General features: G+C 43.0%; 1 protein-coding gene across 3 annotated transcripts in view; it reads right to left on the minus strand.

Annotated features, from left to right (window-relative positions):
- PEX5L (peroxisomal biogenesis factor 5 like) overlaps positions 1–22,753 on the minus strand; it is a 746,879-nt gene that overhangs the window by 170,398 nt on the left and 553,728 nt on the right. For all 3 annotated transcript variants that reach the window (XM_069213089.1, XM_069213088.1, XM_069213087.1), the window contains one exon: positions 12,294–12,417. In XM_069213089.1, coding sequence (XP_069069190.1) covers positions 12,294–12,417 — 124 coding nt within the window. The remainder of the gene's footprint in view (positions 1–12,293; positions 12,418–22,753) is intronic.

A 22,753-nucleotide genomic window follows, 5' to 3' on the forward strand; every position in this document is an offset into this window, starting at 1 on the left:
GCGCAGGAAGAAATGCACCAGCAGGCCTGGTAGCAGATGGATGTTTTGACCCAGGAGAGGTGGACACATCTAGTAGTAGTTTGAATAGGATTGGTTCCATGCCATTGCCCAGTCCAAATTTTACCCACCCCGAGTTCTGTCTCATGTTTTGTTCCGAAGACTGATGAAGTTTCAGCGTCGTTCCTGCGAGAGACGGATGTGTGAATATTAATAGGGCTTTGCACTTGCATTGCTTTTGGCCTGAAGATTGTGGAAAGGTGTGATGTTGTGAAGTGTTTTGCAGAGTCTTTATACTTGTGTGAATGTCGTGCTTGTTGCTAAAAAAAAATGTCTGCAGTTGTTGCTGTTGTTGTTGACGGATACATAGGGGCCTAAGATCCTGGGATAACGCACAAGGTAAATTTGTTTGCAGTGAGGTGCTTGTCATGAGACGTCACTGACTTGAATGAGTTAGGGTTTAGTTAGTATTAAGTGAATCTTGAGTGCACATGGAGGATTAGTATCAACCGGAGTGAGGGCTGTGTAATTGTGAAAGCTATTGTCAGAAAGTGTATCTCCATACTGCTTTGAAGTGTTTGAGTTCCTATCCTGTAGTATGCAAACAGGTTGTTGGTCTTTGCTTGCAATATTATGCATTAGGTGTGTGTGAGCAATTGGGTGAGAGACAATTGTGAATGCATTGCTGCAAAGAGCAGGTGTAATATCATTGTGTGTTGTGCTGGTATAGTTGGTTGGTGTGAAGCTGTGCTGCTATTGGTGGACAGTGCTGCGTTGTTATTGGTTGAAATCATTGAGAGAAAAGGACTGTCGGATTGAAGTTACTCCCTGATTCAAATGAAAAGTTATTGTGATTTATAGAATTTGACTGAAAATTAAGTTCTTTCAAGTGTTAGAAAGTGCATTGAAAGGAGATGTATTTATTCCAGGTAGAGAGGGTATAGAAACCACGCCCAAAGGAACACTATGTTATTGTGTAGCATCCGAAAAAGGTTTTCATGCATGTGTGTGGATTGTACAGTGGTGCAAGATTACTAAGAAAGAAGGTGCATTAGCATTTTCCCATTATGGGATTTTTAATCTAGGGATTCTAGATAATCTGAGGCGAAGGCTTTACGAGATGAAACTGCTTCAGAAACCTGCACTATTTAAAGGCCTTAACGTTTGGGAACACATAGCAAGACAGAAACTGAAAGCCAAGTACGAAATTAGAGTGCAGAATGCCTTAAAGAGAGTTGCCGAGGCAAGACGGGATAAAGAGCAGAAAGCTTGGAGATCAGACATAAATGAAGGAGCTAGATTGTATCCAGCTATTTTTAGTGAAGATGGAGAAAGCACTAAAGACAAGACTAAGAGAAAGACAGGAAAAGCAGAGCAACAACAGATGATAAAAAGATGGTGACATATTAGAGTGATTCAGATGATGAGTTTATAAACAGGATTTTGTTAACTCGTCCACCTCTGTACCATTCAGTTGAGGTAAGCGCAAGAAGTGATCAGCACAAAATGTAAGCCCAAATGTGCCTACTGCTCCAGTCACACAAACCCCGAATCAGATAGCACCTGGTATGCCTGCTAGTTCAGTGACACAAATTCCTGAAGTAAATCAACCAGTTCAGAGCTTTAACACCGTTCAGCCTGTACCGAGTCCTATTGTGAATTAGATTGTACCAAATTCTAATGTGAACCATATAGTGCAAGCACCTTATGTTAATCCACCTGTGCCAAACTTTATTCCGAATCAACCTGCGCAACTGTTCATTCCAGGTCAGTCAATATCAAATGTTTTGTCAACCCAAACCAGCACTGTCTTAACAGGACAGAGTGTGGGAATGACAATGCCCCAGAATCAGACAAATCATGTTGGTCCAGTTGCGTTAACAGTTCCTGTAACTAAGGTCCAGTTTTTCCATTGTAAGCTTCAGGTAAGTATGGAAGCAATGCACATTCATTAAACGGTTGATGCCAGGAGAGGTTTTAAAAATCCTCCAGTGCAATGCATCGGAGGATTTTTTTTCCCAGGAGACGTGGACGAACTTCTGCATCTCCCCCATCCGTCTGTAACGTGGCACGCTGACGTCACCGTTTTCCACATCGGAGGTTCAGAGGAGCAGGCAAGCTTCCTCTCTCCACTCGGGGGGGAAAAAAAGGCCAAAACGGCTCCTCTTTCCATGCCTTCCTGGCACTGTTTTCTGGCCATGGATCACAGCGCGGCTGCAATCCATGGCCCTGAAATGGCCCTAGGCACCAGGGATCTCGTTTGGGGGTTCGGCCCCAGTGTAAATGGGCCGCCACCCACTCCCGCCCTCCATGGGGGCATTTTTAAAAATATATATATTTTTTTTTTTCTAGAGATAGATTCTCTCTATATAGAAATAAATCTGTCTTTTGTCTAGTGGCAGTTTTGATGCCATAAAGTAGCACAGATGGTTTATATGCCTGCAGCAAAGGATAGATATCTATTTTGCTGAGTGGATTAGTAAAGCCAGGTGTCACCTGCGCTTTAAAACAAATGAAATGTATGTGCGAGGGGGGCTATGGAGAGATGAGTGGCACTTTTGCTGGGTGGTAGTGAGGGAATTAGAGTAGGAGGTCATGGGAGGGGAAGCACCAAAAATGACTGTCTCACTGGGTACTACCAGCACTAAAGCCTGTGATGATGGGTATGAGGTAAGGTGAAGTAATTGTGTGTCTTTTTTGCTTATTTCAGTGTCTTCAGAGAATCTGCTGATTCAGAGAAGAAGCGAAGGAAAGGTGACTTGACATTTACTGTTGCACACATCACACAAACACACACCATGAGCAATTTTGTGACACTATCTGGCTTCTATGTAGGCTAGTGTTTTAGAGGGAAACTTTAGCCATTAGCAGAGATTGCGTCTCGTTGGATGACTGCTGCTGAAGTCGTAACTTGGGTTATGGTGGACAGCTCGGAGACTGCAGATACTGAGACAGCATCTGAGGGAGAGGACAATAGGGCAGAATCTGGGAGTCATTTTTCAGTTGGCGTCCCATCCGATGACACCTCTTCCAGTGATTCTGAGGGAGACGATGAGAACAGTTGTGCTGTCTCTTCTCAAGCACAGTCTGTGCAGCGGGACAACAGTGGGTTAGTTTAATCCAGAGAGCAGGTGCACGTGGTGGCAAGTGCATAGAGAGTGCTCTCCTGGCAGCCCTCCTGATTAGTTCAGCCTCAAATTCAACCTTTTACTTGTGATGCTGGATGTAAAGTTGATACAGCCAACTTTTTGCAAGTCGGCTACGTCCATCTCTTTTTGGATGTTGACTTCCTTCATCAAATTGTGCAGCAAACAAATTTGATTGCAGAACAATTTCTGAGGGAGTCTGAAGGCACTCTAGGGCCCCGTCCTAGGGCACACCAGTGGACTCCCAATTCGCTGACAGAGTTGAAGATATTTTTGGGTTTTACGCTCACAATAGGGCTAATGCAGAAACTCACCTTGCAGTCTTACTAGATGACTGGCACGGTTTGGGTAACCTCCATCTTCGCACTGTACATGAGCAGAGATTTATTTTGTTATTGCAGCACATGCCGCATTTCAATGACAATTCTGCTGCATTGCCCCGGGACCATCCAGACCATGACAAGTTGTTCAAAATTCGGCTTGTTGTGGAACATTTGTCTGCAAGTTGCCAGAGATCTATACTTCTGGAAAGAATATAGAAGTTGATGAGTCTGCTGTTCATACAGTGCATTGCGAGCAAAAGACCTCGCTGTATAATCAAGCTGCACATGCAGTGTGAGAGCTCTTCTGGCTATCTGTACAGCTTGAGAGTGCATACAAGGAAGGGCTCAATCCCAAAAACCCTGTAGGTTGCCCTCCTGCGTTAGGGGACACAGGTAGGATTGTATGGGAACTTGTCCAGCCATTCTTTCACAAAGGTTATACCCTTTATGTGGACAATTTCAATACAGGAATAGAGCTTGTCAATGAGCTCTACAAAGCTGGCACTGTAGCCTGCAGTACAGTTCATTGTAACCGCAAAGGATTGCCGCAGAAGCTTGTTTGCAAGAAGCTCCAGAAACCCCAGAGTACTGTGTTGCATTCCAACAAACTGCTCGCAGTCAAGTTCTTGGATAGGCGTGATGTATACGTGCTCACTACAATTCATAATGAGAGCATTTCCCTATCACGGTGTGGGGTCAGATGGCTGAAGTCCACAAGCCCACCTGTATACTCGATTACATTACAATAAGTACATGGATGGAGTGGACAAGAATGACCAGGTTCTTCAACCATACAATGCGTGTCGTAAAACTTGCACTTGGTACAAGAAACTGTTTACCCACCTGATCGAGATGGCAACATACAATGCTTATGTTGTTTATCATCAGACAACCACAGGAAGGCTCATGACTTTCCTTGACTTCTAGTTGTCTGCAATTGAAAGCCTCACTGCTGTTACAGAAGCAGTAGCCTCCACCTCATATGTCTGGGAGATTGACTGAGGTGGAGCTGCCGTTGGGTAAACCTTTCAGTGGCTGTGCATGGATACTAAACACCCTTGGGCCACTGCTTTGTTAGGCAAGCAGCCACAGAATTTTACTTCATCTATTTCAGGAAATCATGGACTTCCTTATGGCCTGTTTGACACCTATACCCACCGTCAGAATGTGGTAGGTGCCCTGTTCGATTAACATGCTTTATAGTCCCCACATTACGTATACTAGTGGAAAGAGCATAGGCCACATTGTCACGGAGTACCCTGTGTGGCACAATGTTAAAGGCATGACTGAATTTTGAAGTGCTTGGTAGGGAGCTTATGTATGCTACACAAGGGCCACCATGATTGCCAACGAGAACCAGAGTAAGTGTAATAAGTCAAATAAATGTCCTGTCAGACATATTCACCAACATTTCCACTTGTTTGAAAGTGTGAAAACTCAATTTGTAGCTTCACTTTCAAAGCAAAAGTAGAAGTGTTGGTGAATGAGCCCCATAAGATATTTGTTTGAATTTTTACTTTAGAGACCTTAGGATGTATTCACCAGCAAGTCTACCTTAGTTTCAACGGTAGATATGCTCGCTCAGTTTGAGGAATAGACCTCCCAAGGCATACTCGGACATCCCCAACTTGTATCCACAGACTGGAAAGAGTTAGATTTAGCACAGTAAGTGTGCTGATGGAACTTGAAAGACATGTTTTCTTGGGCTTGAAGTAGCTAATGGCGGAAGGTATTAGTATAGGTTCACCTAGCAATTATATAGGATTAGACAGTTCTTTGAGGACAGAAACATGAACAGGTAAGAAAAGCTTATGGTAGGTGTGCTTTCACAGGGATATTGCACAGGTAGAAGGCATATAGTAAAGATAGTACAGATGCACATCATCTACACCTATGGATTCAAACCCATTGGTGCCACCCCAGCATTGAAGGACAACGACACGTATAGGTCAATGTTTGACCTACTTGCCATGTTCATCCTCCATCAGAACTTAGTTGATGTTCAATTTGCTGTATGATAATTGCATTACAGTCACAGCACTGCACATAATATTGTCTGGGACATATGTTATGTTCTCATGGACTACCCTGTGTGCCAAACACTACCCTTTTTCACAGTCTATGGCTTTCTCTTTAGGGAACATCAGAAAAAGTCCCCATCATGTCTGCCTTAGTTTCAAAGGTAGATATGCTCACTCAGTTCGAGGAATAGGCCTCCCATAGCATACTCAAACACTCCCTACTTGCATCCACAAACTGGAAGGAGTTGGGTTTAGCACAGTGAGTGCACTAAAGGCACATGTAAAACATGTCTTCCTGAGTCTCAGTTGGCTGTCATGGGAGTCATTAGTAAAGGTTCCTTACGCATGCCTTCCACTAAATCTCCAGAGAAAAACGTTGCCACACGTGTGGTGGGCAAGTGACTGCGACAGGGAAGTGCCCAAAACAGATTGTGGAGACATCAAAATTACCTACCACAAAACAGCCTGGTTTTGTAAGACAGTCAACTGTGTATTTGGCCTGGGCTCTTCAGCCATATAGGGAAACCTACAAAACCCAGACATTTCTGAAAACTAGACACCCTGGGGCAGTCCATGGAAGTGAGGCATGTTTGGATACCGCAGCGTTTTCTTACCCAGAATACCCTGCAAAGGTGAAACATTGATTGTCCTTCCGAAATGTGCAGGGATCCACAAAACTCCTCCACCCAGTGTTTCCCCACTTGTCCTGATCAAAACACAACCCCACTTGTGTGCCTGTGCCTAGTGCCTGCATCAGGAATGAATCACTCCAGGGTCAACCGTAGCCCTCATGCAATCCTTTTTTTTTGCGGGCACTAGGCTTACCCACACAAGTGAGGTACCATTTTTATCAGGAGACTTGGGGAACACAGAATTGAAGAACAAGTGTAATTGCCAATTGTCTTTTTCTACATTTTTGCCTTCCAAATGTAAGACAGTGTGTAAGAAAGAAGTCATTTTGAGAAATGCCCTGTAATTCGCATGCTAGTATGGAGACCCCGGAATTCAGAGATGTGCAAATAACCACTGTTTATAAACTCCTTATTTTGGGCCCATTTTGGAAATACATAGATTTACTTGGTACTTATTTTTCACTCTTTATATTTTACCAAATGAATTGCTCTATAGCCGATATACAATGAAAACCTATTGCAAGGTGAAGCTCATTTATTTTCTCCGAGTGGCTTGAGTTTTTGATCAAACCCACAAGACCTATATGTACCCGCAACCACAAGGGTCCAGCAAATAAAGCAGTATATTGTTTTGAAAAATCTATCATAGTTGAAAAAGGTTATAGAAGAAAACGTAGTCGAAAAGTGCAGTTTTTTTCAACTCAATTTCAATATTTTTTCATTTCAAGTGTTACTTTCTGTAGGAAAATCTTGAAGGTTAAAGGATCTACATAAATGACCCCTTGCTGAATTCAGAATGTTGTCTACTTTCCAGAACTGTTTGGCTGTCTGGGATTCACCATTGGGTTCCCACCTATTTCTTTCACTAACTGGAAGGAGGATGAAAGCGAAAGCACAAAAAATAGTACAAATGGGGTATGTCCCAGTAAAATGCCAAAGCGGTGTTGCATATTTTGGTTTTCTGATTCAAGTCTGCCTGTTATTGAAAGCTGGGAGGATGGTGAATTGAGCACCACAAATCCTTTGTTGGTGCCATTTGCAGGAAAAAACAGATGCTTTCTTCTGCAGCACTTTTTTCCAATTTTTCCCAAAAAAACACATTTTAGCTGTATTTTGGCAAATTTCTTGGTTTCCTCAAGTAGAGCCCGCAAACTCTATTTACCTTTACAATCCCCAGAATGTTGGAAAAGAAGGCCGCAAATTTGGCGTGTATGGCTTATGTGGACAAAACATTATGGGGGCCTAAGCGCGAACTACCCCAAATTGCCAAAAAAGGGCTGAGCATTGGGTGGGGGAAGGGCCCAGCAGCTAAGGGGTTAAGAACAGAAGTAACACAGAATAATCATGTTAGTTTACAGCACAACAATTGATTGATTGGTTGAATAATTTGAGTCAGATATAACAAACTGTGATGTGAGAACAAAAAAAGACCCCAGAGAGAGCTAGATCACTGAATGACCAAGATTTAAATTGGAATTAAACGAATTTACATTAGGAAGGTTAGACACAGCAATTGGAAACCTACACAGAAGACAAACTGCGGTACATGTGCAAAGGCATTACTCAACGTGCGGGACAGGCTTATGAAAGATTAGCTGAAGTAGCTGAGAAATATGATATGGATTTGGAAAAATCTAAGCCCTCAAAAAGAAGTTACAGGTTGAGGTTTAGTACAAAAGATATCATCAACATGAGGTATCCTGGAATGAAAGTGCACATTAAGGAATTAATTACATGTGTTCAGAAATGGTGAGTTATAGAGAACTGGAAAGGTAGATGCACACAGAAAAGAGATCAGAAGAAAGCAAATCTAGATGTTCGTCTGGTACGAGCAAATCAAGTTGAGGCCAATGTAAAAATGCTGCCCGTGAGAGAAAGTCCAGGGGGAGGTTATGTTCAAGTACCATGGAATAGGAGTGATATTTTGTCATTCACAAATGATTACCCGAGGTTGATAGAGAAACCAGTGGAATGGTACAAGCAGACAGAAAGGTTTGTGAAACTATCAAAGTGCCTGTGGGAGGACTAGAAAATGTGGTTTGACATTGTTGTTCCGAATGATTTGTGGACTGAATGTAAAGTTAATTTTGATTGGCCAGACCGTGAACCCCAGAGAGACCCAGTAACGGTTGCACCATCTGAAAAAGTGATGAAAAGGGATTGCAAGGTAATTGAGTTCTTAAAAAACAAAGTGTCGCCAAAAGACATTGATTATCAAGATGATACAGGAATCGAAGGAGGCAATTCAAGCCTATTATGAGAGATTGCAGCAGGCTTTTAAATGTTTCAGTGGTACTAAAACAATAGAAGCTAAAGATATGGGTCATTTTGTGTTCAGATTTGTGCAAGGCCTGAAGCCAGATATAAGTGAGAGGACTCAGCAGCATCTGATTTGTTGGCAGAACAAACCAATTGATTAAGTCCTGCAGTATGCAAAATACTGCAGTGATGAATTGGTATTGAAGCATGAAGAGTTGAAGGAAAAAGTTATGGTCATGAAGCTAAAAGCTGCACAGAACGCTAGTCAAAGCCCACAGATGATGGTGAAGACTAGTGGTATGCAAGGAGTACAACAGCAAGGAATGAATGCCATAGCCTAGAGGTAAAGGATGATGTGTTCAGGAAGATCAGACAGGTGTTGTTGACGTCCAGGCTTTGAAGAGAACTAATCTGTGTCACGCATGTGGAAATTTGGGCCATTGTGGAAGGGAGTGTCCCCTAATTAATGTGAATAATCAAGTGCAGAATAATGGAGTTGCTCAAGTACCAGGCAATAATCAGGTTCAAATTGAGAGAGTTCAAAGACCCTGAATGCAGAATCTAAATGTGTCCCCAAGGACAGCAGATTCAGAACCTGCAAGCCCCGATGACTCAACAACAAGTGGTTGTTCCCCAAAAGAATCTAAATCAAATTTCAAATGCAAATGTAACTCAGTTGCCATCACAGTTTCCCCAAATGGAACTTAGTGATGAGGAATTTTCAGAAATTCTTCAGGTATATAGTGCAGATGATGAGGATTGCATGCTATTTGCATCCTTAGGAGTATATTAACGTGGTCCCTATGTAAATGCTGATGTAATGGGTCACCATGTTTCATTCCTGCTTGACATTGGGGCTACATGCTCCACTTTCAAGACAGCAGAAGTACTGGATTTGCTCCTTTCAAGAAAAAAGAATTCATGATGTAGGAGCCACTAATAATCAACTGACCAACCCTGTAACAGAATCTGTCCTTGTAAAAATAGGTTCATTTGAAGATGAGCACCAATTTCTGGTCTGTCCTGTAAGCTTGTTTGGATGCAACCTATTATGTAAATTAAATTGTTCTATCAGTTGCACACCCCGAGGAATTGCAAGACAGACAAATGATGACAATGTGCTCTGTGCAATTGTGAAGCAGTACCCGTGTCACATTGTAACCGATGCTGACATATAAAAATGTTCCCGAATATTTAGAGTCCCAGTGACACCTGCAGTTTTGAATGTTTAAATTTTTCAGGAACAGGGATAGGACTCACTAAAGGAGTTGAGACTGCAAAAATAACAGTGAAACCAAATGCAGTGTACCCAAAAACTCCATCATATACCATGACACCCGAGACAAGTGCTGGAATAACACCCCTGATAAACTGTCTGGTTGAACAAGGTATCCTGAAGGAGATAATGGGAAGTCCACATAACTCTCCTATTCGAGGACTGTAGAAGCCCAATGGAAAGTACCGCATAGTCCAGGACCTGAGAAAGAGTACGAGATTGTTGTCCCATGTTATCCCGTGGTACCAAATCCTGCACTGATTTTATTCCAAATTTCATACGAAGCAGAATGGTTCACCGTGATGGTCCTTTGTCAACCATTTTTCTCCATACCATTGCATGAGGAAAGCCAATTCCTCTTCACTTTCAGATTTGGCAGTCGTGTTTTGGCATATTGCTGAGTTCCACAAGGGTATACAGAGAGTTCTTTCATTTTTAACTAGATCTTGAAAAATAATTTGGAGTTACTTATAATGCCCTAGCACTCAATCTTAGTCTATTACAATATTGACCTATTTGTACCAGAAAATACTCAAGAATCATGCAGGAGAGACACAATTGCTCTCTTGAATCATTTAGGAGAAAATAGACATAAATGTTCCCCAGCAAAATTACAGTATTGCAAGAAAGAAGTCCTGTATTTAGGTCACCACATTGAGAAAGGTGTGCAAAGGTGTCACAAAAAAGAGTCTGATCCGGTATCATTGGATGACAACTGTATACATGCCTTCACAGAGGTGGGAGAAAGCCTATGCTGTGCCCCATCCCTGGGAATGCCTGATTATAACAAATGATTTTCTTTATTTTGCTATGAGAATGAAGGATGTGCTCTCTCTCTTTTGACTCAGTTGTATGGAAATGAAAACGAGCCTGTTGCCTATTTTTCTGTCACACTTGATCCTGTGACCTCTGCGCAGCCTGGTTGTTGAAAGGCAGTTGCAGCTTTGAACATCGGTATTGATCAGGACAAAGGGATTATTATGGACCACCCTCTGAAGGTGTTTATACCCCACTCCGGGAAATATTGTTAGCCTGAACAAAAACAAAGTATCTCAACACTGCACGTTTGATCCATTATGAGCAGGTAATTCTCACCATGTTAAATGTCAGCCTTAAGAGCTGTACCATCCTGAATCCTGCTACTCTTTTGCCTAACCCTATTGAAGATGCTAATCAATATATGGATGATACTGAGCATGACAGTCTCAATGTTACTGAATTGTGCACCAAGACCTGCCATTCAAGTGACTATGTCATGTTTGTTGATGGCTCCTGTTTAAGAGATAAAAGTGGTAAGCTGTTAGTTGTGCATTTTGCAGAATCTCAGGTGGGATTGATGCTTCCTGGCTTTGAGAAGTCCTCTCTGCCCAAGTAGCTGAATTAGTTTCTCTTAGTACAGCAGGCTGTGTTTCTGAACAGCTGAAAGTGGCAAGTTTCACTGATAGTCAGTAAGACTTTGCTGTTGTTCATGATTTTGGACAATTGTGGGCCCAGAAATGATTCATGACTTTCTCTGGATTACCTATTCGCAATGGCGACAACATGTATAATTTGTTGAATGCATTACAGTTGCCTGCAAAAATTGCTGTAGTCAACTGTGCTGCTCATAACAAATTGACTGATTATGTAACTTTGGGAAATACGTAGGTAGATGAAGTGGCAAGATATTGTGGCCTAAGCTGCATTAATGGAGAGTGGAACAATAATATAAATGATGAAACAAGTCAAAATTTCCTGTTAACTGCTGTTGTTACATGGGAGGAAGTTTAAAGGTTGCAGAAAAAAGTGACAGAAGAAGACCTGCAAAGCTGGGTCAGAGCAAGATGTGTTAAAATAAATGAGGATGATATTTGGGTTTCAGCTGATGGCAGAGCTGTGCTGCTAAATAGCTTGTTGTCACCCATGGCTAGACACTAACATGGACAGTCGTATGTCGGCCGAAATTCAATGATTAGGACCTTCAGACAGACATTTGATAGCAGAAGCTGACAAATGTTACACGGCAGCAGATGCAAGTAGGGAAATGCACAGTAGTTACACTGAGTCACCTAGGAAGATCAAGAGGACCGTTCAACAGGATGCAGTTGGAGTTTATAGCGTTACCAGTATGTAATGGACTGAGGTATGTTTTGGTCATTTTGTGCATTTTCTCTCGTTGGGTTAAAACTTACCTCGCCAGGAGAAATGACAGGCTGATAGTAGTGTGGCTGGTTTATGGTAAGATGGGGGAGAAACATTAAAAAAATGTATGAATAATATGAGAAAACTCAAAATAATGAACCCGGGCAAACTAATAGAGGGAATAGTTCTTTCTTACACCCATTGATTAAGGAGTGAGATGAGGAATATAGGTGAAGTGATAATGCTCTTGAGAATTTAATGTCAACAAAGCTGGAAGGCGTGCAAGAATTAGGAGTGAGTTCAGTTGTTTTCATTCCTTTACTTAAATTGACAGCCTGTCCTTCTTACATAGTTGGTAGTTTAAAAAAAAATACATTTTGATGTTGAATACATTATAAGGAATACCCTTTGAAGAGGTATGAACCCTCAGAGGAGAATAGTGTCTGCTTTATAGAGTGGTGCAATGAATCTACAAACTCTGATTCCTACTTCATGTCATAATATTAGACCTGGTTTACCATAAAAGTTCTTTTGAGGCTGCATTTGATGATGATTTTCGTTCCAGTGCTCGGTGCCCGTCACTGCCTTTTTCTCCACGGAACTTGACTTCTTCCCATTTCTCGAGCTGCTTCTGGATATGCGCTGAAAAGAGAACATATGATTGAATTAGATTGCTAAAATATGGTTAATATTCAATCAAATATTACTGACGGACCAACAAAGCCCAGTCTAATCAGGATCTTATCTGTCCTGTGTTAAATAAATCATTGAAGAAAATTAAAGACCCCTTTATTGTGACTTACTCAAATAGAGTATTTCAAAGCACATTAGTCGTTACCATTGTTAAATGATCAGAATATATAAGCACACATTTATAGAGGGGTTTGAAGGTCTGTCCCGAAGATCTTCTGGATGAAAATGGTGTCAACTAACACATTATAAATTACTTTAAAATTGTATGGTTCTTATTAGGCCCATTTCATATACATTATCTACACTTGAACATTTGAAGAACTTTAAAAAAACAAACTGTATTATATTTTTATTCAACAAAATACAAACAATGAAGCCAAATAATAAACAACATTAGCATGTGTGGCACTCAGAGTACAAGAAGTCAGAGAGAAAAATGGAACATCTAGAATAAACTAAGGAGAGAAAAAGAAAAAAAAACAATATAGAGGGCCAGGGAAACAGTAGAGACAAGAGATAATAAGAGCTGGGCACAGAACTTCAAGGCATCACAAGTCAAATCAGACGTTTGCCTTCTGCAGAATCAAGTGATTAGCAAGTGTTCAGTTTGCTGTTACACCATCATCAGAACAATCCAGTGTCAAGAGGTGGTCACATAAAAGCTGCCATATATCTTTGGCTCTAGAGATGTCCAGTTGCAGAAAGGAATAAAGTTCAGATGTAGTGTCACAGGCGGACAGATCTTTCAGCCAGGCAGGCACCGAAGGGGGGGTGTCAGCACCCCAGTAGAGCGAGATCTAATGTTTGGCCAGGAGTAGTGCAATGGCTATAAAACATCATAGTCCTAATGGCAGCGCCTTGAGATATCCCAACAAAGCCATTAAGGGATCTGGAGCAAGAGGTTGTTCAAGCATGAGAGACTGAGTAGAATAGATGTCCCCCCAATAAGATGCTATCACACCACAACTCGATGATAAATAGAGAAGTTGGCCTATTCATCCTGGCATTAAGGGCAACAGTGGGATCTGGTAGGATTGAGTTTGGCCAGAACCTGAGGGGTAGTATAGGCCCTATTGAGATGCTTATAATGTAACAATATATGACGGTGGTTACCAGAAAAAATTTAGTCTGCGTGCAACAGTAACACAAAGTTTTTTTTCAGAATAGATACCCGAGTCACGTTCCCAGGCAGCCCTCGCCCTCTCCATGACAGTGGGCCTCAGTTGTAAGGAAGCATCATACAATTTGGAGATGATGTGGCAGCTATCTGGGGAAGAAATCACCAGTGTAAGAGGAGGGAAATCTTTGGGTTCCGCTGGATAGGAAGGCAATGCTGCACAAAATATAATATGTAAGCAATGGAATATGAACCCCTCCATGAGTGTTGAGTGACCACCCTCGGCCATGGTGGAACTGGGTTTAAGTACACCATTTATGAACATATTACCAGTGACCCGCAAACCATCAGTGCGAAGGGAGCGTTGCGTCAGGTGCTCTAGAGTAGGTAGGAGCCATGGGTTATTTATAAGCGGAATATGTGGGGAATTGAGGGTGTCAACACTCAGGTAGCACAGGAGTTTAAACTAGGTGCAACTATTAATTGCAAGAGTCTGTATTATAGTGGAGTTGCGGAAGGCCCTGTGGCAGGATAGTGGACAATGAGAGATGTGGTATTTGTGCTCTTTCAGGTTTTAATAATGGCAGTAGAGCATCCGGGTGGACTCAATGGTAAGCATAATGAGCCTGGGCCATGGGATAATAGAGCTAGAGGTCTGGGACTCCAAAGCCACCTCACTCATATGGAAGTGTAAGGTGTTCCCAGAGGATACAAGGCCGACGCCTAGCCCATATAAGTTGTAGGAGCAGCCCTCAGTGTGTTGAAAAAACTATCAGTTAGGGCAGCAGGAATATTTAAAAACAGATAACAGAAGTGTGGCAGTACAACCATTTTTATGATGGCTATGTGCCCAGTCCCACCCAATGGGAGTATGACCCATCGCTCCACTTGCATCTCAAGCTTGTCATAGTTGCAAAAGTACCTCAGTGCAACCTCTATGGATATAATTGCCCAAGTATTTGGTGGTTTCCGAGCACCATTGTTAATATGTAATCGGAAAAAAATGCCAAACCACTGTACCTCCTGAACAAGAGGGAGTAAATTGATGGAGGGGTCATTCAAAAACAGTAATATATCATCTGCATAAAGGGAGGCTAACAGTGTCCCATAGGGGAATCCAAGGCCCCTCTTAAGATGTCTCTCCTGCAAATGGCCAGCAGTGGGTCCATCGAAATTATAAATAGGAGGGGAGAGAGCGGACAGCCCTGTCGTGTGCCGTGCAATAAAGGAAACGGTTCTGAAATCAAAGGCAGGCCGATGGATCCTTGTACAATACTCGGCTCAGATTACCAAAGCTACTGGACATACCCAATTTTGCTAGAGTGGTGTGAAGGAAGGACTGTTCGAGGGAACCACATGCCTTTTCAGCATCCAGCAGGGTGAATGCTGCTGGGACCGTAGAGGAAACCTGGCTGGTCACAGCAAAAAGAATATGGAGATTAATGGAGGCAGCATTGTGTGGCACAAAGGCATGTTGCATGGGGAGAGTATGCGGACCATTAATAAAGAAAGGCAGGTGGCTAATACTTTGGCCACAATTTTTGTATCATGATTTATGAGCGACAATGGCCTATATAAACTGCATAAATAAAGGGGTTTAGCTGGTTTGAGCAGCACCATGATCATGGCTTGCCGTAGTGTGGGAGGAAGTGTACCTTGTTCGAGAGACTCAGGGCCTCATTACGACTTCGGCATGCAGTGCTGGCAGTATGCTGGCTACCTATTAGGAGTTTTTTTTACTGGGCCAGTCGATTAAAACAGCATTTCCGCCCGCTGGCCCAGCGATAACTAATCACAACCAATGTTGCGGTGCGTTGGATGCAACAGCACTTGTCGCGCATTTCACTGCCCATGTTAAGTTCATGGGCAGTGCAGGGGCCCCCATGCTTGTGGCGCTGCCCTGGCGGAATGCGACTGCTGAGACCACCAGACTTTCGACAGGCGGCAACTGGGGTTCGACCGCTCTGTCTGCGGTGGTTCGACCGCCATCTTAAGTGTTGCAGTCTTGAGACCGCCACACTCGTAATGAGGGCATCAGTGTACACCTCTAACTGATGGGGAACCAGAATCCTTATGTAAGCTTAATAAAAGTCTTCCAAGAACGCATTAAGTTTTTGCGCCACTTAAGGCATCTATGGCCTGCGATATTTCATCACAGTTAATGGAAGGAGCCAGAAATTGTTGATGACCAGACTCAAGCCATACCATGATTATTACAGACAGATAATTGGCCATTGCTGCCTCATCAGTGCCTGAGCCTGATGTGTAACGAGATTTGTGGTAAGCTGTAAAGTCCACTCGGATGGTAGCTTCATTAGTAGTGTTGGTGCTATCAGGGCAATGTAAGCGAGTCACATACGTGGAATGGTATGTATAGCTAGGTTGTGAAACGTGCGGTGGAAGTGTGCAATATTATTAAGTCATAACAACGCACCATGTGACATGTACAAGTGATCAATATGGGTCCACACATTGTGTGGGGCCGAGCAGAAAGTATAATCCTACTTGTGTGGGTTTTTATAAAGCCACACATCTGTTAAGTGGAAAGTGTTAAGAAGTTAATGTGTGCAGGGAGTGCTGCTTAACGACCACAGACGAGCCTGTGGGATTAAGCTCAGGTTGACAGGTGATATTGAAATCGCCTCCCAGCATGATGTAGTCACCTGACATTGGCTAATTTGTACAGACAGAGCAGTGAAAAACTCAGGGGAGTCAGTGTTTGATGCATACATGTTAAGAGGTAGTGCAGTGGTAGTGCAGTCCGGCCTACCAAATCACTCCATACCAACAAGTATTGGCCCTCTGGGTCTGAGCTATTTCCTACCACTCGGAAGGGGACACTACTATGTATTAAAAGACCCCTAAGAGTAGGAGCTGTATTGGGAGAAATAGCGGTGAAAGCTCCTGGAGGAAGCATGAGTACACTCTGGTCTGGGAGACAGGTGTGTCTCCCGAAGTAATGCCAACTGCACCCTGTGATGACTTAGGTAGGTGAGGACCCGCTTCCACTTTCTTGGATTATTCGGGCCTCTGATGTTCCATGTCATGCAAGAGAGTTCAAATATTGAATTTCTATTGGTAGGTGCAGTCATAATGTCAAGGGGGCATCGCAATATGGAGATGGTAGATTAAAGCTCTTGTGTGTCATACACCATAATAAATTAATGGCTTCAGCAAACAAAAAAACAGTATTACCAACATCCTCCCCTCACACTCCAGCAATAACAAATGCTGGAGCACCCAAAATACCCCAGAATAAATCAAGAGAACAAACATAGTAGTATACACCTCAGGGGGTGTGGGGGCGGGGGTGACAATACCCAGAGGAGCAAGGCCCCAGTAAACAGTGAAGGTATAAGCAATAAAGATCACCAAGTGTTAGAAATGGGGTTTTTGGTTGGCAGTCAGGTTACCCTCTGTCCAAGCAAAAGCCCTCACTCTAGTCAGGGTAAGTCACACACTATCCAAGATTATCCTGTGCCCACCCTCTGGTAGCTTGGCACGAGCAGTCAGGCTTAACTTAGAAGGCAATGTGTAAAGTATTTGTGCAATAAATCATACAATACCACCATATAGCACCACAAAAATACACCACACAGTGTTTAGAAAAATATATAATATTTATCAGGATAATTGTAGGTCAAAAAGAATAAAGTTGCAATGGAAAATTGTAGAAATATCACAGGGAAGTGATATAAAGTGTCTTAAGTCTTTAGAATGTAACAAAAAGTCTCTTTCAAGCACAAGTACCTGGTTAGGAGTGGAAAAATCTCCTCGGAGGGCCACAAGAGAAGAGGTGCGTGGAAAAAGGGTGTGTGCGTCGATTTCTCTCCAGCACACACGGACTTGCGTCGTTATTTTCCAAGCGGGGAAGTCGGGCGTCGTTTTCCGGCGCGTGGACAGTCTCTTTCTGTGGATCGCGGGGATTACCAGATGTCCCGGGTCTGGGCGTGGATTCTCCTGCTTGTTCTCCGGCTGTGCGTCGATCTGCGGGGCTGCGCGTCGAATTTACGAACTCACGGCAGGCGTCGCGTCGATTTCTCCTCTAGACTTCAATCTGCGGGGCTGCGCGTTGAAATTACGATCACACGGCAGGCGTCGCGTCGATTTCTCCTCTAGAGGTCGGGCGGCGTTGTCCTTGCGAGGCCGTGCGTCGGATCTTCGATCGTCCCAAGAGCGTCGCGTCGATCAGCGTCGGTGTGCGGCATTTTTCTCGCCGCGAAACAAGCTGTGCGTCGAATTTTTCGGCGCACGGAGCGTCCAAGTAAAAGAGAGAAGTCTTTTTGGTCCTGAGACTTCAGGGAACAGGAGGCAAGCTCTATCCAAGCCCTTGGAGAGCACTTTCACAGCCAGACAAGAGTTCAGCAAGGCAGCAGGGCAACAGCAAGGCAGCAGTCCTTTGTAGAAAGCAGACAGGTGAGTCCTTTGAGCAGCCAGGCAGTTCTTCTTGGAAGGATGTAGTTTCTGGTTCAGGGTTCTTCTCCAGCAAGTGTCTGATGAGGTAGGGCAGAGGCCCTGTTTTATACCCAAATGTGCCTTTGAAGTGGGGGAGACTTCAAAGAGTGGCTAAGAAGTGCACCAGGTCCCCTTTCAGTTTACTCCTGTCTGCCAGGGTCCCAGTAGGGGGTGTGGCAGTCCTTTGTGTGAGAGCAGGCCCTCCACCCTCCCAGCCCAGGAAGACCCATTCAAAATGCAGATGTATGCAAGTGAGGCTGAGTACCCTGTGTTTGGGGTGTGTCTGAGTGAATGCACAAGGAGCTGTCAACCAAGCCCAGCCAGACGTGGATTGTAAGGCACAGAAGGATTTAAGTGCAAAGAAATGCTCACTTTCTAAAAGTGGCATTTCTAGAATAGTAATATTAAATCTGACTTCACCAGTCAGTAGGACTTTGTATTACCATTCTGGCATACTAAATATGACCTCCCTGCTCCTTTCAGATCAGCAGCTGCCACTTCAACAGTGTATGAGGGCAGCCCTAATGTTAGCCTATGAAGGGAGCAGGCCTCTCAGTAGTGTGAAAACGAATTTAGGAGTTTTACACTACCAGGACATATAACTACACAGGTACATGTCCTGCCTTTTACCTACACAGCACCCTGCCCTAGGGGTTACCTAGGGCACACCTTAAGGGTGACTTATATGTAGAAAAAGGGGAGTTCTAGGCTTGGCAAGTACTTTTAAATGCCAAGTCGAGGTGGCAGTGAAACTGCACACACAGGCCTTGCAATGGCAGGCCTGAGACAAGGAAAAAGGGGCTACTTAAGTGGGTGGCACAACCAGTGCTGCAGGCCCACTAGTAGCATTTAATTTACCAGCCCTATGCACATAAGGTGCACCTTACTAGGGACTTATAAGTAAATTAATAGTCCAATCAGGTATGATTCCAGGTTACCATGTTTTAAGGGAGAGAGCATATGCACTTTAGCACTGGTTAGCAGTGGTAAAGTGCGAAGAGTCTATAAACCAGCAAAAACAGTGTCCAAAAAATATGGAGGGAGGCAGGCAAAAAGTTAGGGGTGACTACCCTAAGGCTGTCAGGTCTAACACCAAGCAATTGTATCAATTTGAAAGAAGGCCGGTATGCAGGGGCCAGTTAACCCACTTGGGTTGAGAATAAAGAACGCAATTGAAGTCAACATGATGGAAAGCAATTCATGAGCGTGAGTTACAAAGAATCCGCTATGTCATGTGAGTACCCTGGGAGTTAGATGCCACGTCCGCAGAGGTATCAATGAAGGGACCAGCGTCAGGAGAGGAGCTTACTAAATGGTACGGCATCTACAGGGCTACAGGGGTACTGAAAACATAGTGCCAACCATACAGCTCTTCACGGAGTCTCGCTGAATAAAGCATCCCATATTTGAGCCCTTGCTTTTGGCATAAAAAAAAGTTACGATGGGCCACCTGCACCATTGGAGCGTAGTCTGGAAAGAAGGAAACTGTGGCGCCTTGATATTACAGTGGGCCTTTGTCTCAGGCCAGGCATACTCCTGGCAATGTTTGCGATTATGGAAATATTGGAAATACGAAGGTGGCAGCAGAGTTCTTCTTCTGTATTTTAGACTTTCTTTGTGAATAGGCCCCCAATCTCTGTTAGCCATTATGTTTGGAATATTGTGTCATACAAAGCACTGCTTAACACATTTGTTCTTGTGGGATAACTTCCTCCACTCTACCTTAATACTCCGCTAAGGAGAGTCACACTTCCTACCTATGTTAGCTCACATGGTGTCTTCTGGCTTTTGTCCAGTCGGTATTGTTCAGCCTCTCTGAGTCTGTCTCCAAAGAAGACAGGACAGCCTTATCTGTACTGTATTGTCACTCACCTCATTGAGTCTCAGAAGAGTAGGCCGGTGATCATACAGCAGTATAAGGGAAGCAGTTGGGTAGTTGGGTAGAGTGAAAGTAATTTTCCAGAGAGTTACACAACCAAATGAGGATGAGCTAAAACATTTGTCTCGATTCTAGACAAACTGTAGTTTGTTTTCCATTCCTGTGAATCAGCGTAATGTCTTACATCACCTGTGTCCCCCCCTGAGCCCCATCCATGTTCTTGTTAGTACACAGGCGGTTGTACTCATTCTGATTCTCAGTTCCATAAGTTTCTGCTGCTTAATCTTTGTTCCTCTCAGGACCATGAAAGACTGTCCAACAAAGATCATGCAGCATCCCTTGTTATACAGAACAACTCTGTTCTCCTCAGCCACTATGACGGGAGCCAACCACCTGCCCTATATTGATGCTTTAGCGTGCCCTTCTCATTATCTCTCCTAAAATGCCATCTCATAGATTAAGGATGTTTTGATATTAAAACACAGGACCAGCTTTAAATTTTCACTTGTATTTTACTGTGTGGCACCAAGATACTGTCCTTCCTTAACTTGGAAGTGGGAGTACCAGCACGTCTTGGCAGGGTGTAATCATTTTAATAAGAGTGTATTAGCACTTCATTGCAGAAAACGAAGGTGTGGTATAGTGAGAGCCCAATACACAGTGGTAAACTCACACTGTAGTCTTAAGTTTACTACTTTTGGGTATTCACAAATATAAAGTCAGTTGTAATGTTAAGGGGGTGGTGTCTGCACTCGAACGGAGCTCCACCAGAGCCTCTGCCCCGGACAGTTACTACTTATAACATTACCTTTGTGAATACCCAAAAACTGGTAAACTTAGACTAAAGTCTATCTTTACCTTTGTGAACTGGGTTCTGAGTATCCACAAATCTATATTTCCTCCTTAAGCACTCTGTAAATAAAATGAGCTGGATGACAATTTTGGAGAGTTAATGTAAGTAATTTTATTTTCATCATAAGTAGGATGAGTTTCTCTTAATATCTGGCAGCTGTAAGTGTAAATTATACACCACAAAGTGACCCATATCCTCTGAGTGATGTAGATGACGACCAGTCCTCGTTTGTCAGCTAACAGCACAAAGCATGCTGGGACCGGTGGGCAATCGTTAAAGTGGCAAAACTAAAACTACAAGTCTTGGCCTGCTTCAAGCTGTTGCATGAAAATGTAGGTCTAGAGTGATCACCTCTCCACATGGGGCAAGTTGACAACTCGGTCACCATGCTAAATAAGGAAAAATTGTATTCTTGATTCAATTTTTATAGAAGGATGGTTTATAAACAATCCACGACCACAGAGCTTCCACACTGCAAGATGAATCTGTAGATTACACCAAGATATATCAATATGTGTTTCAAACCTTAGGTTCATTGTCCATCTGAAAAGGTTTATAGTGGGAAACAAGATGTTTACAAACCTCTAAAACAGTTATAATATACAGAACATCAAAATGTGAGTGTACTTAGAATATCGCCACAGTAACAGGTCTGGTGGTTAGCCAACACTGCTATAACTAAAAGTTTCATCATATTTTGGGATTTAGGGAGCTCCATGGAAGACATATTTTGGGGGACCGGTACAGAACAAATTTGAATTTCAGTACCCATTCTCTATTAAATCATTTCCTTATGATACCAAACAAACTAAATTGTATGTGGACCTTTAACAGGGCACACAAAACAGCTGCAATATGTCTAGCCCAGGGCCCCAGCAATCCTTAATATGACACTGGGTAGAGAGACAGTCAGAGGTAGTGAGATAGAGATGTGTAGAAAGACAAATAGAAGAGACAGAAGTTCGAAAGAAAGCTCATTTTCTGAGGGGTACTTTGGAAGGTGGGAACCCTAGGAAACTGCCCACTTTTCCAATGCCTTGAAATGTCCCTAATAACAAACTGTAACTGCCCTAAACACCTGCTTCTGGTCTGAAATGTCATCTGGCCAATTTAGAAAGAACAATGTTTGTTTGTGGATTACTCATGCAGCCTCTCTCCCAAGCATTCCCCATGGATAATCTTCTATTTTCATTTCTCATCCTTCATCCACATCACAGTCTCTATCTAATCCTACCTACTGCACTTTCTCTGATTACGTAAACAAGAACAGTGCAGTAGGCTTTAAAGGTACCTGCGCCAATAAGTAGATTGGAAGTAATGGTTCTCAAATGACTCATTTAGAAGCACACATTCATTCAATTTTAGTAATATATATTACAATGCAAGAACTGCTGTAAGAAGAGCTAACCACTGAATAAGATTTTAATCAACAACAAATATTTATGAAGACAAGTGTGGTGCTCGATCTTCATGACCAGAACACTGAGGGAGAATGCCTGAGTACTTGTGCCAGCCATCAGATGTAATTCATGGCCAGGGTAGGGGAAGGCTCTTTACACAATGCCTGTCAGTCAAAGGAGGGCTATAAAGTCACCCAAATGAAGGAAGAACTCTCAATTGGTCCTCTGGCAGAACACCTGTCACTGTCCAGGGCCAATTGCTTACACTTTAGTAAACAAAAAGGGACACATAAGTACTAATACATTTTCACATACATACAGATAGGCAAAACCCCTTTGATACATACACCCTGCCAAAGGTTCTAAATTTTCAACTAAGCAGTTCTGTGGTTGGTAAATGGAGTACAACAAAGTTGGAGGAGAAAAGGGAAAATAAAGGAAGGGCATAGCGATGGGCATGCAAATGAAAGCACACCCACAAAAGTATAAAACACACTGAATGGGCTCTTGTGATTGTTTACTAGACTCAAATTGTTAAATATTTCATACAAAGTCACATTATTACAACAAGCAGAATTGCT

This window comes from Pleurodeles waltl, chromosome 11 (assembly GCF_031143425.1).
Source record: "Pleurodeles waltl isolate 20211129_DDA chromosome 11, aPleWal1.hap1.20221129, whole genome shotgun sequence".
Classification (NCBI taxonomy): Eukaryota; Metazoa; Chordata; class Amphibia; order Caudata; family Salamandridae; genus Pleurodeles; species Pleurodeles waltl.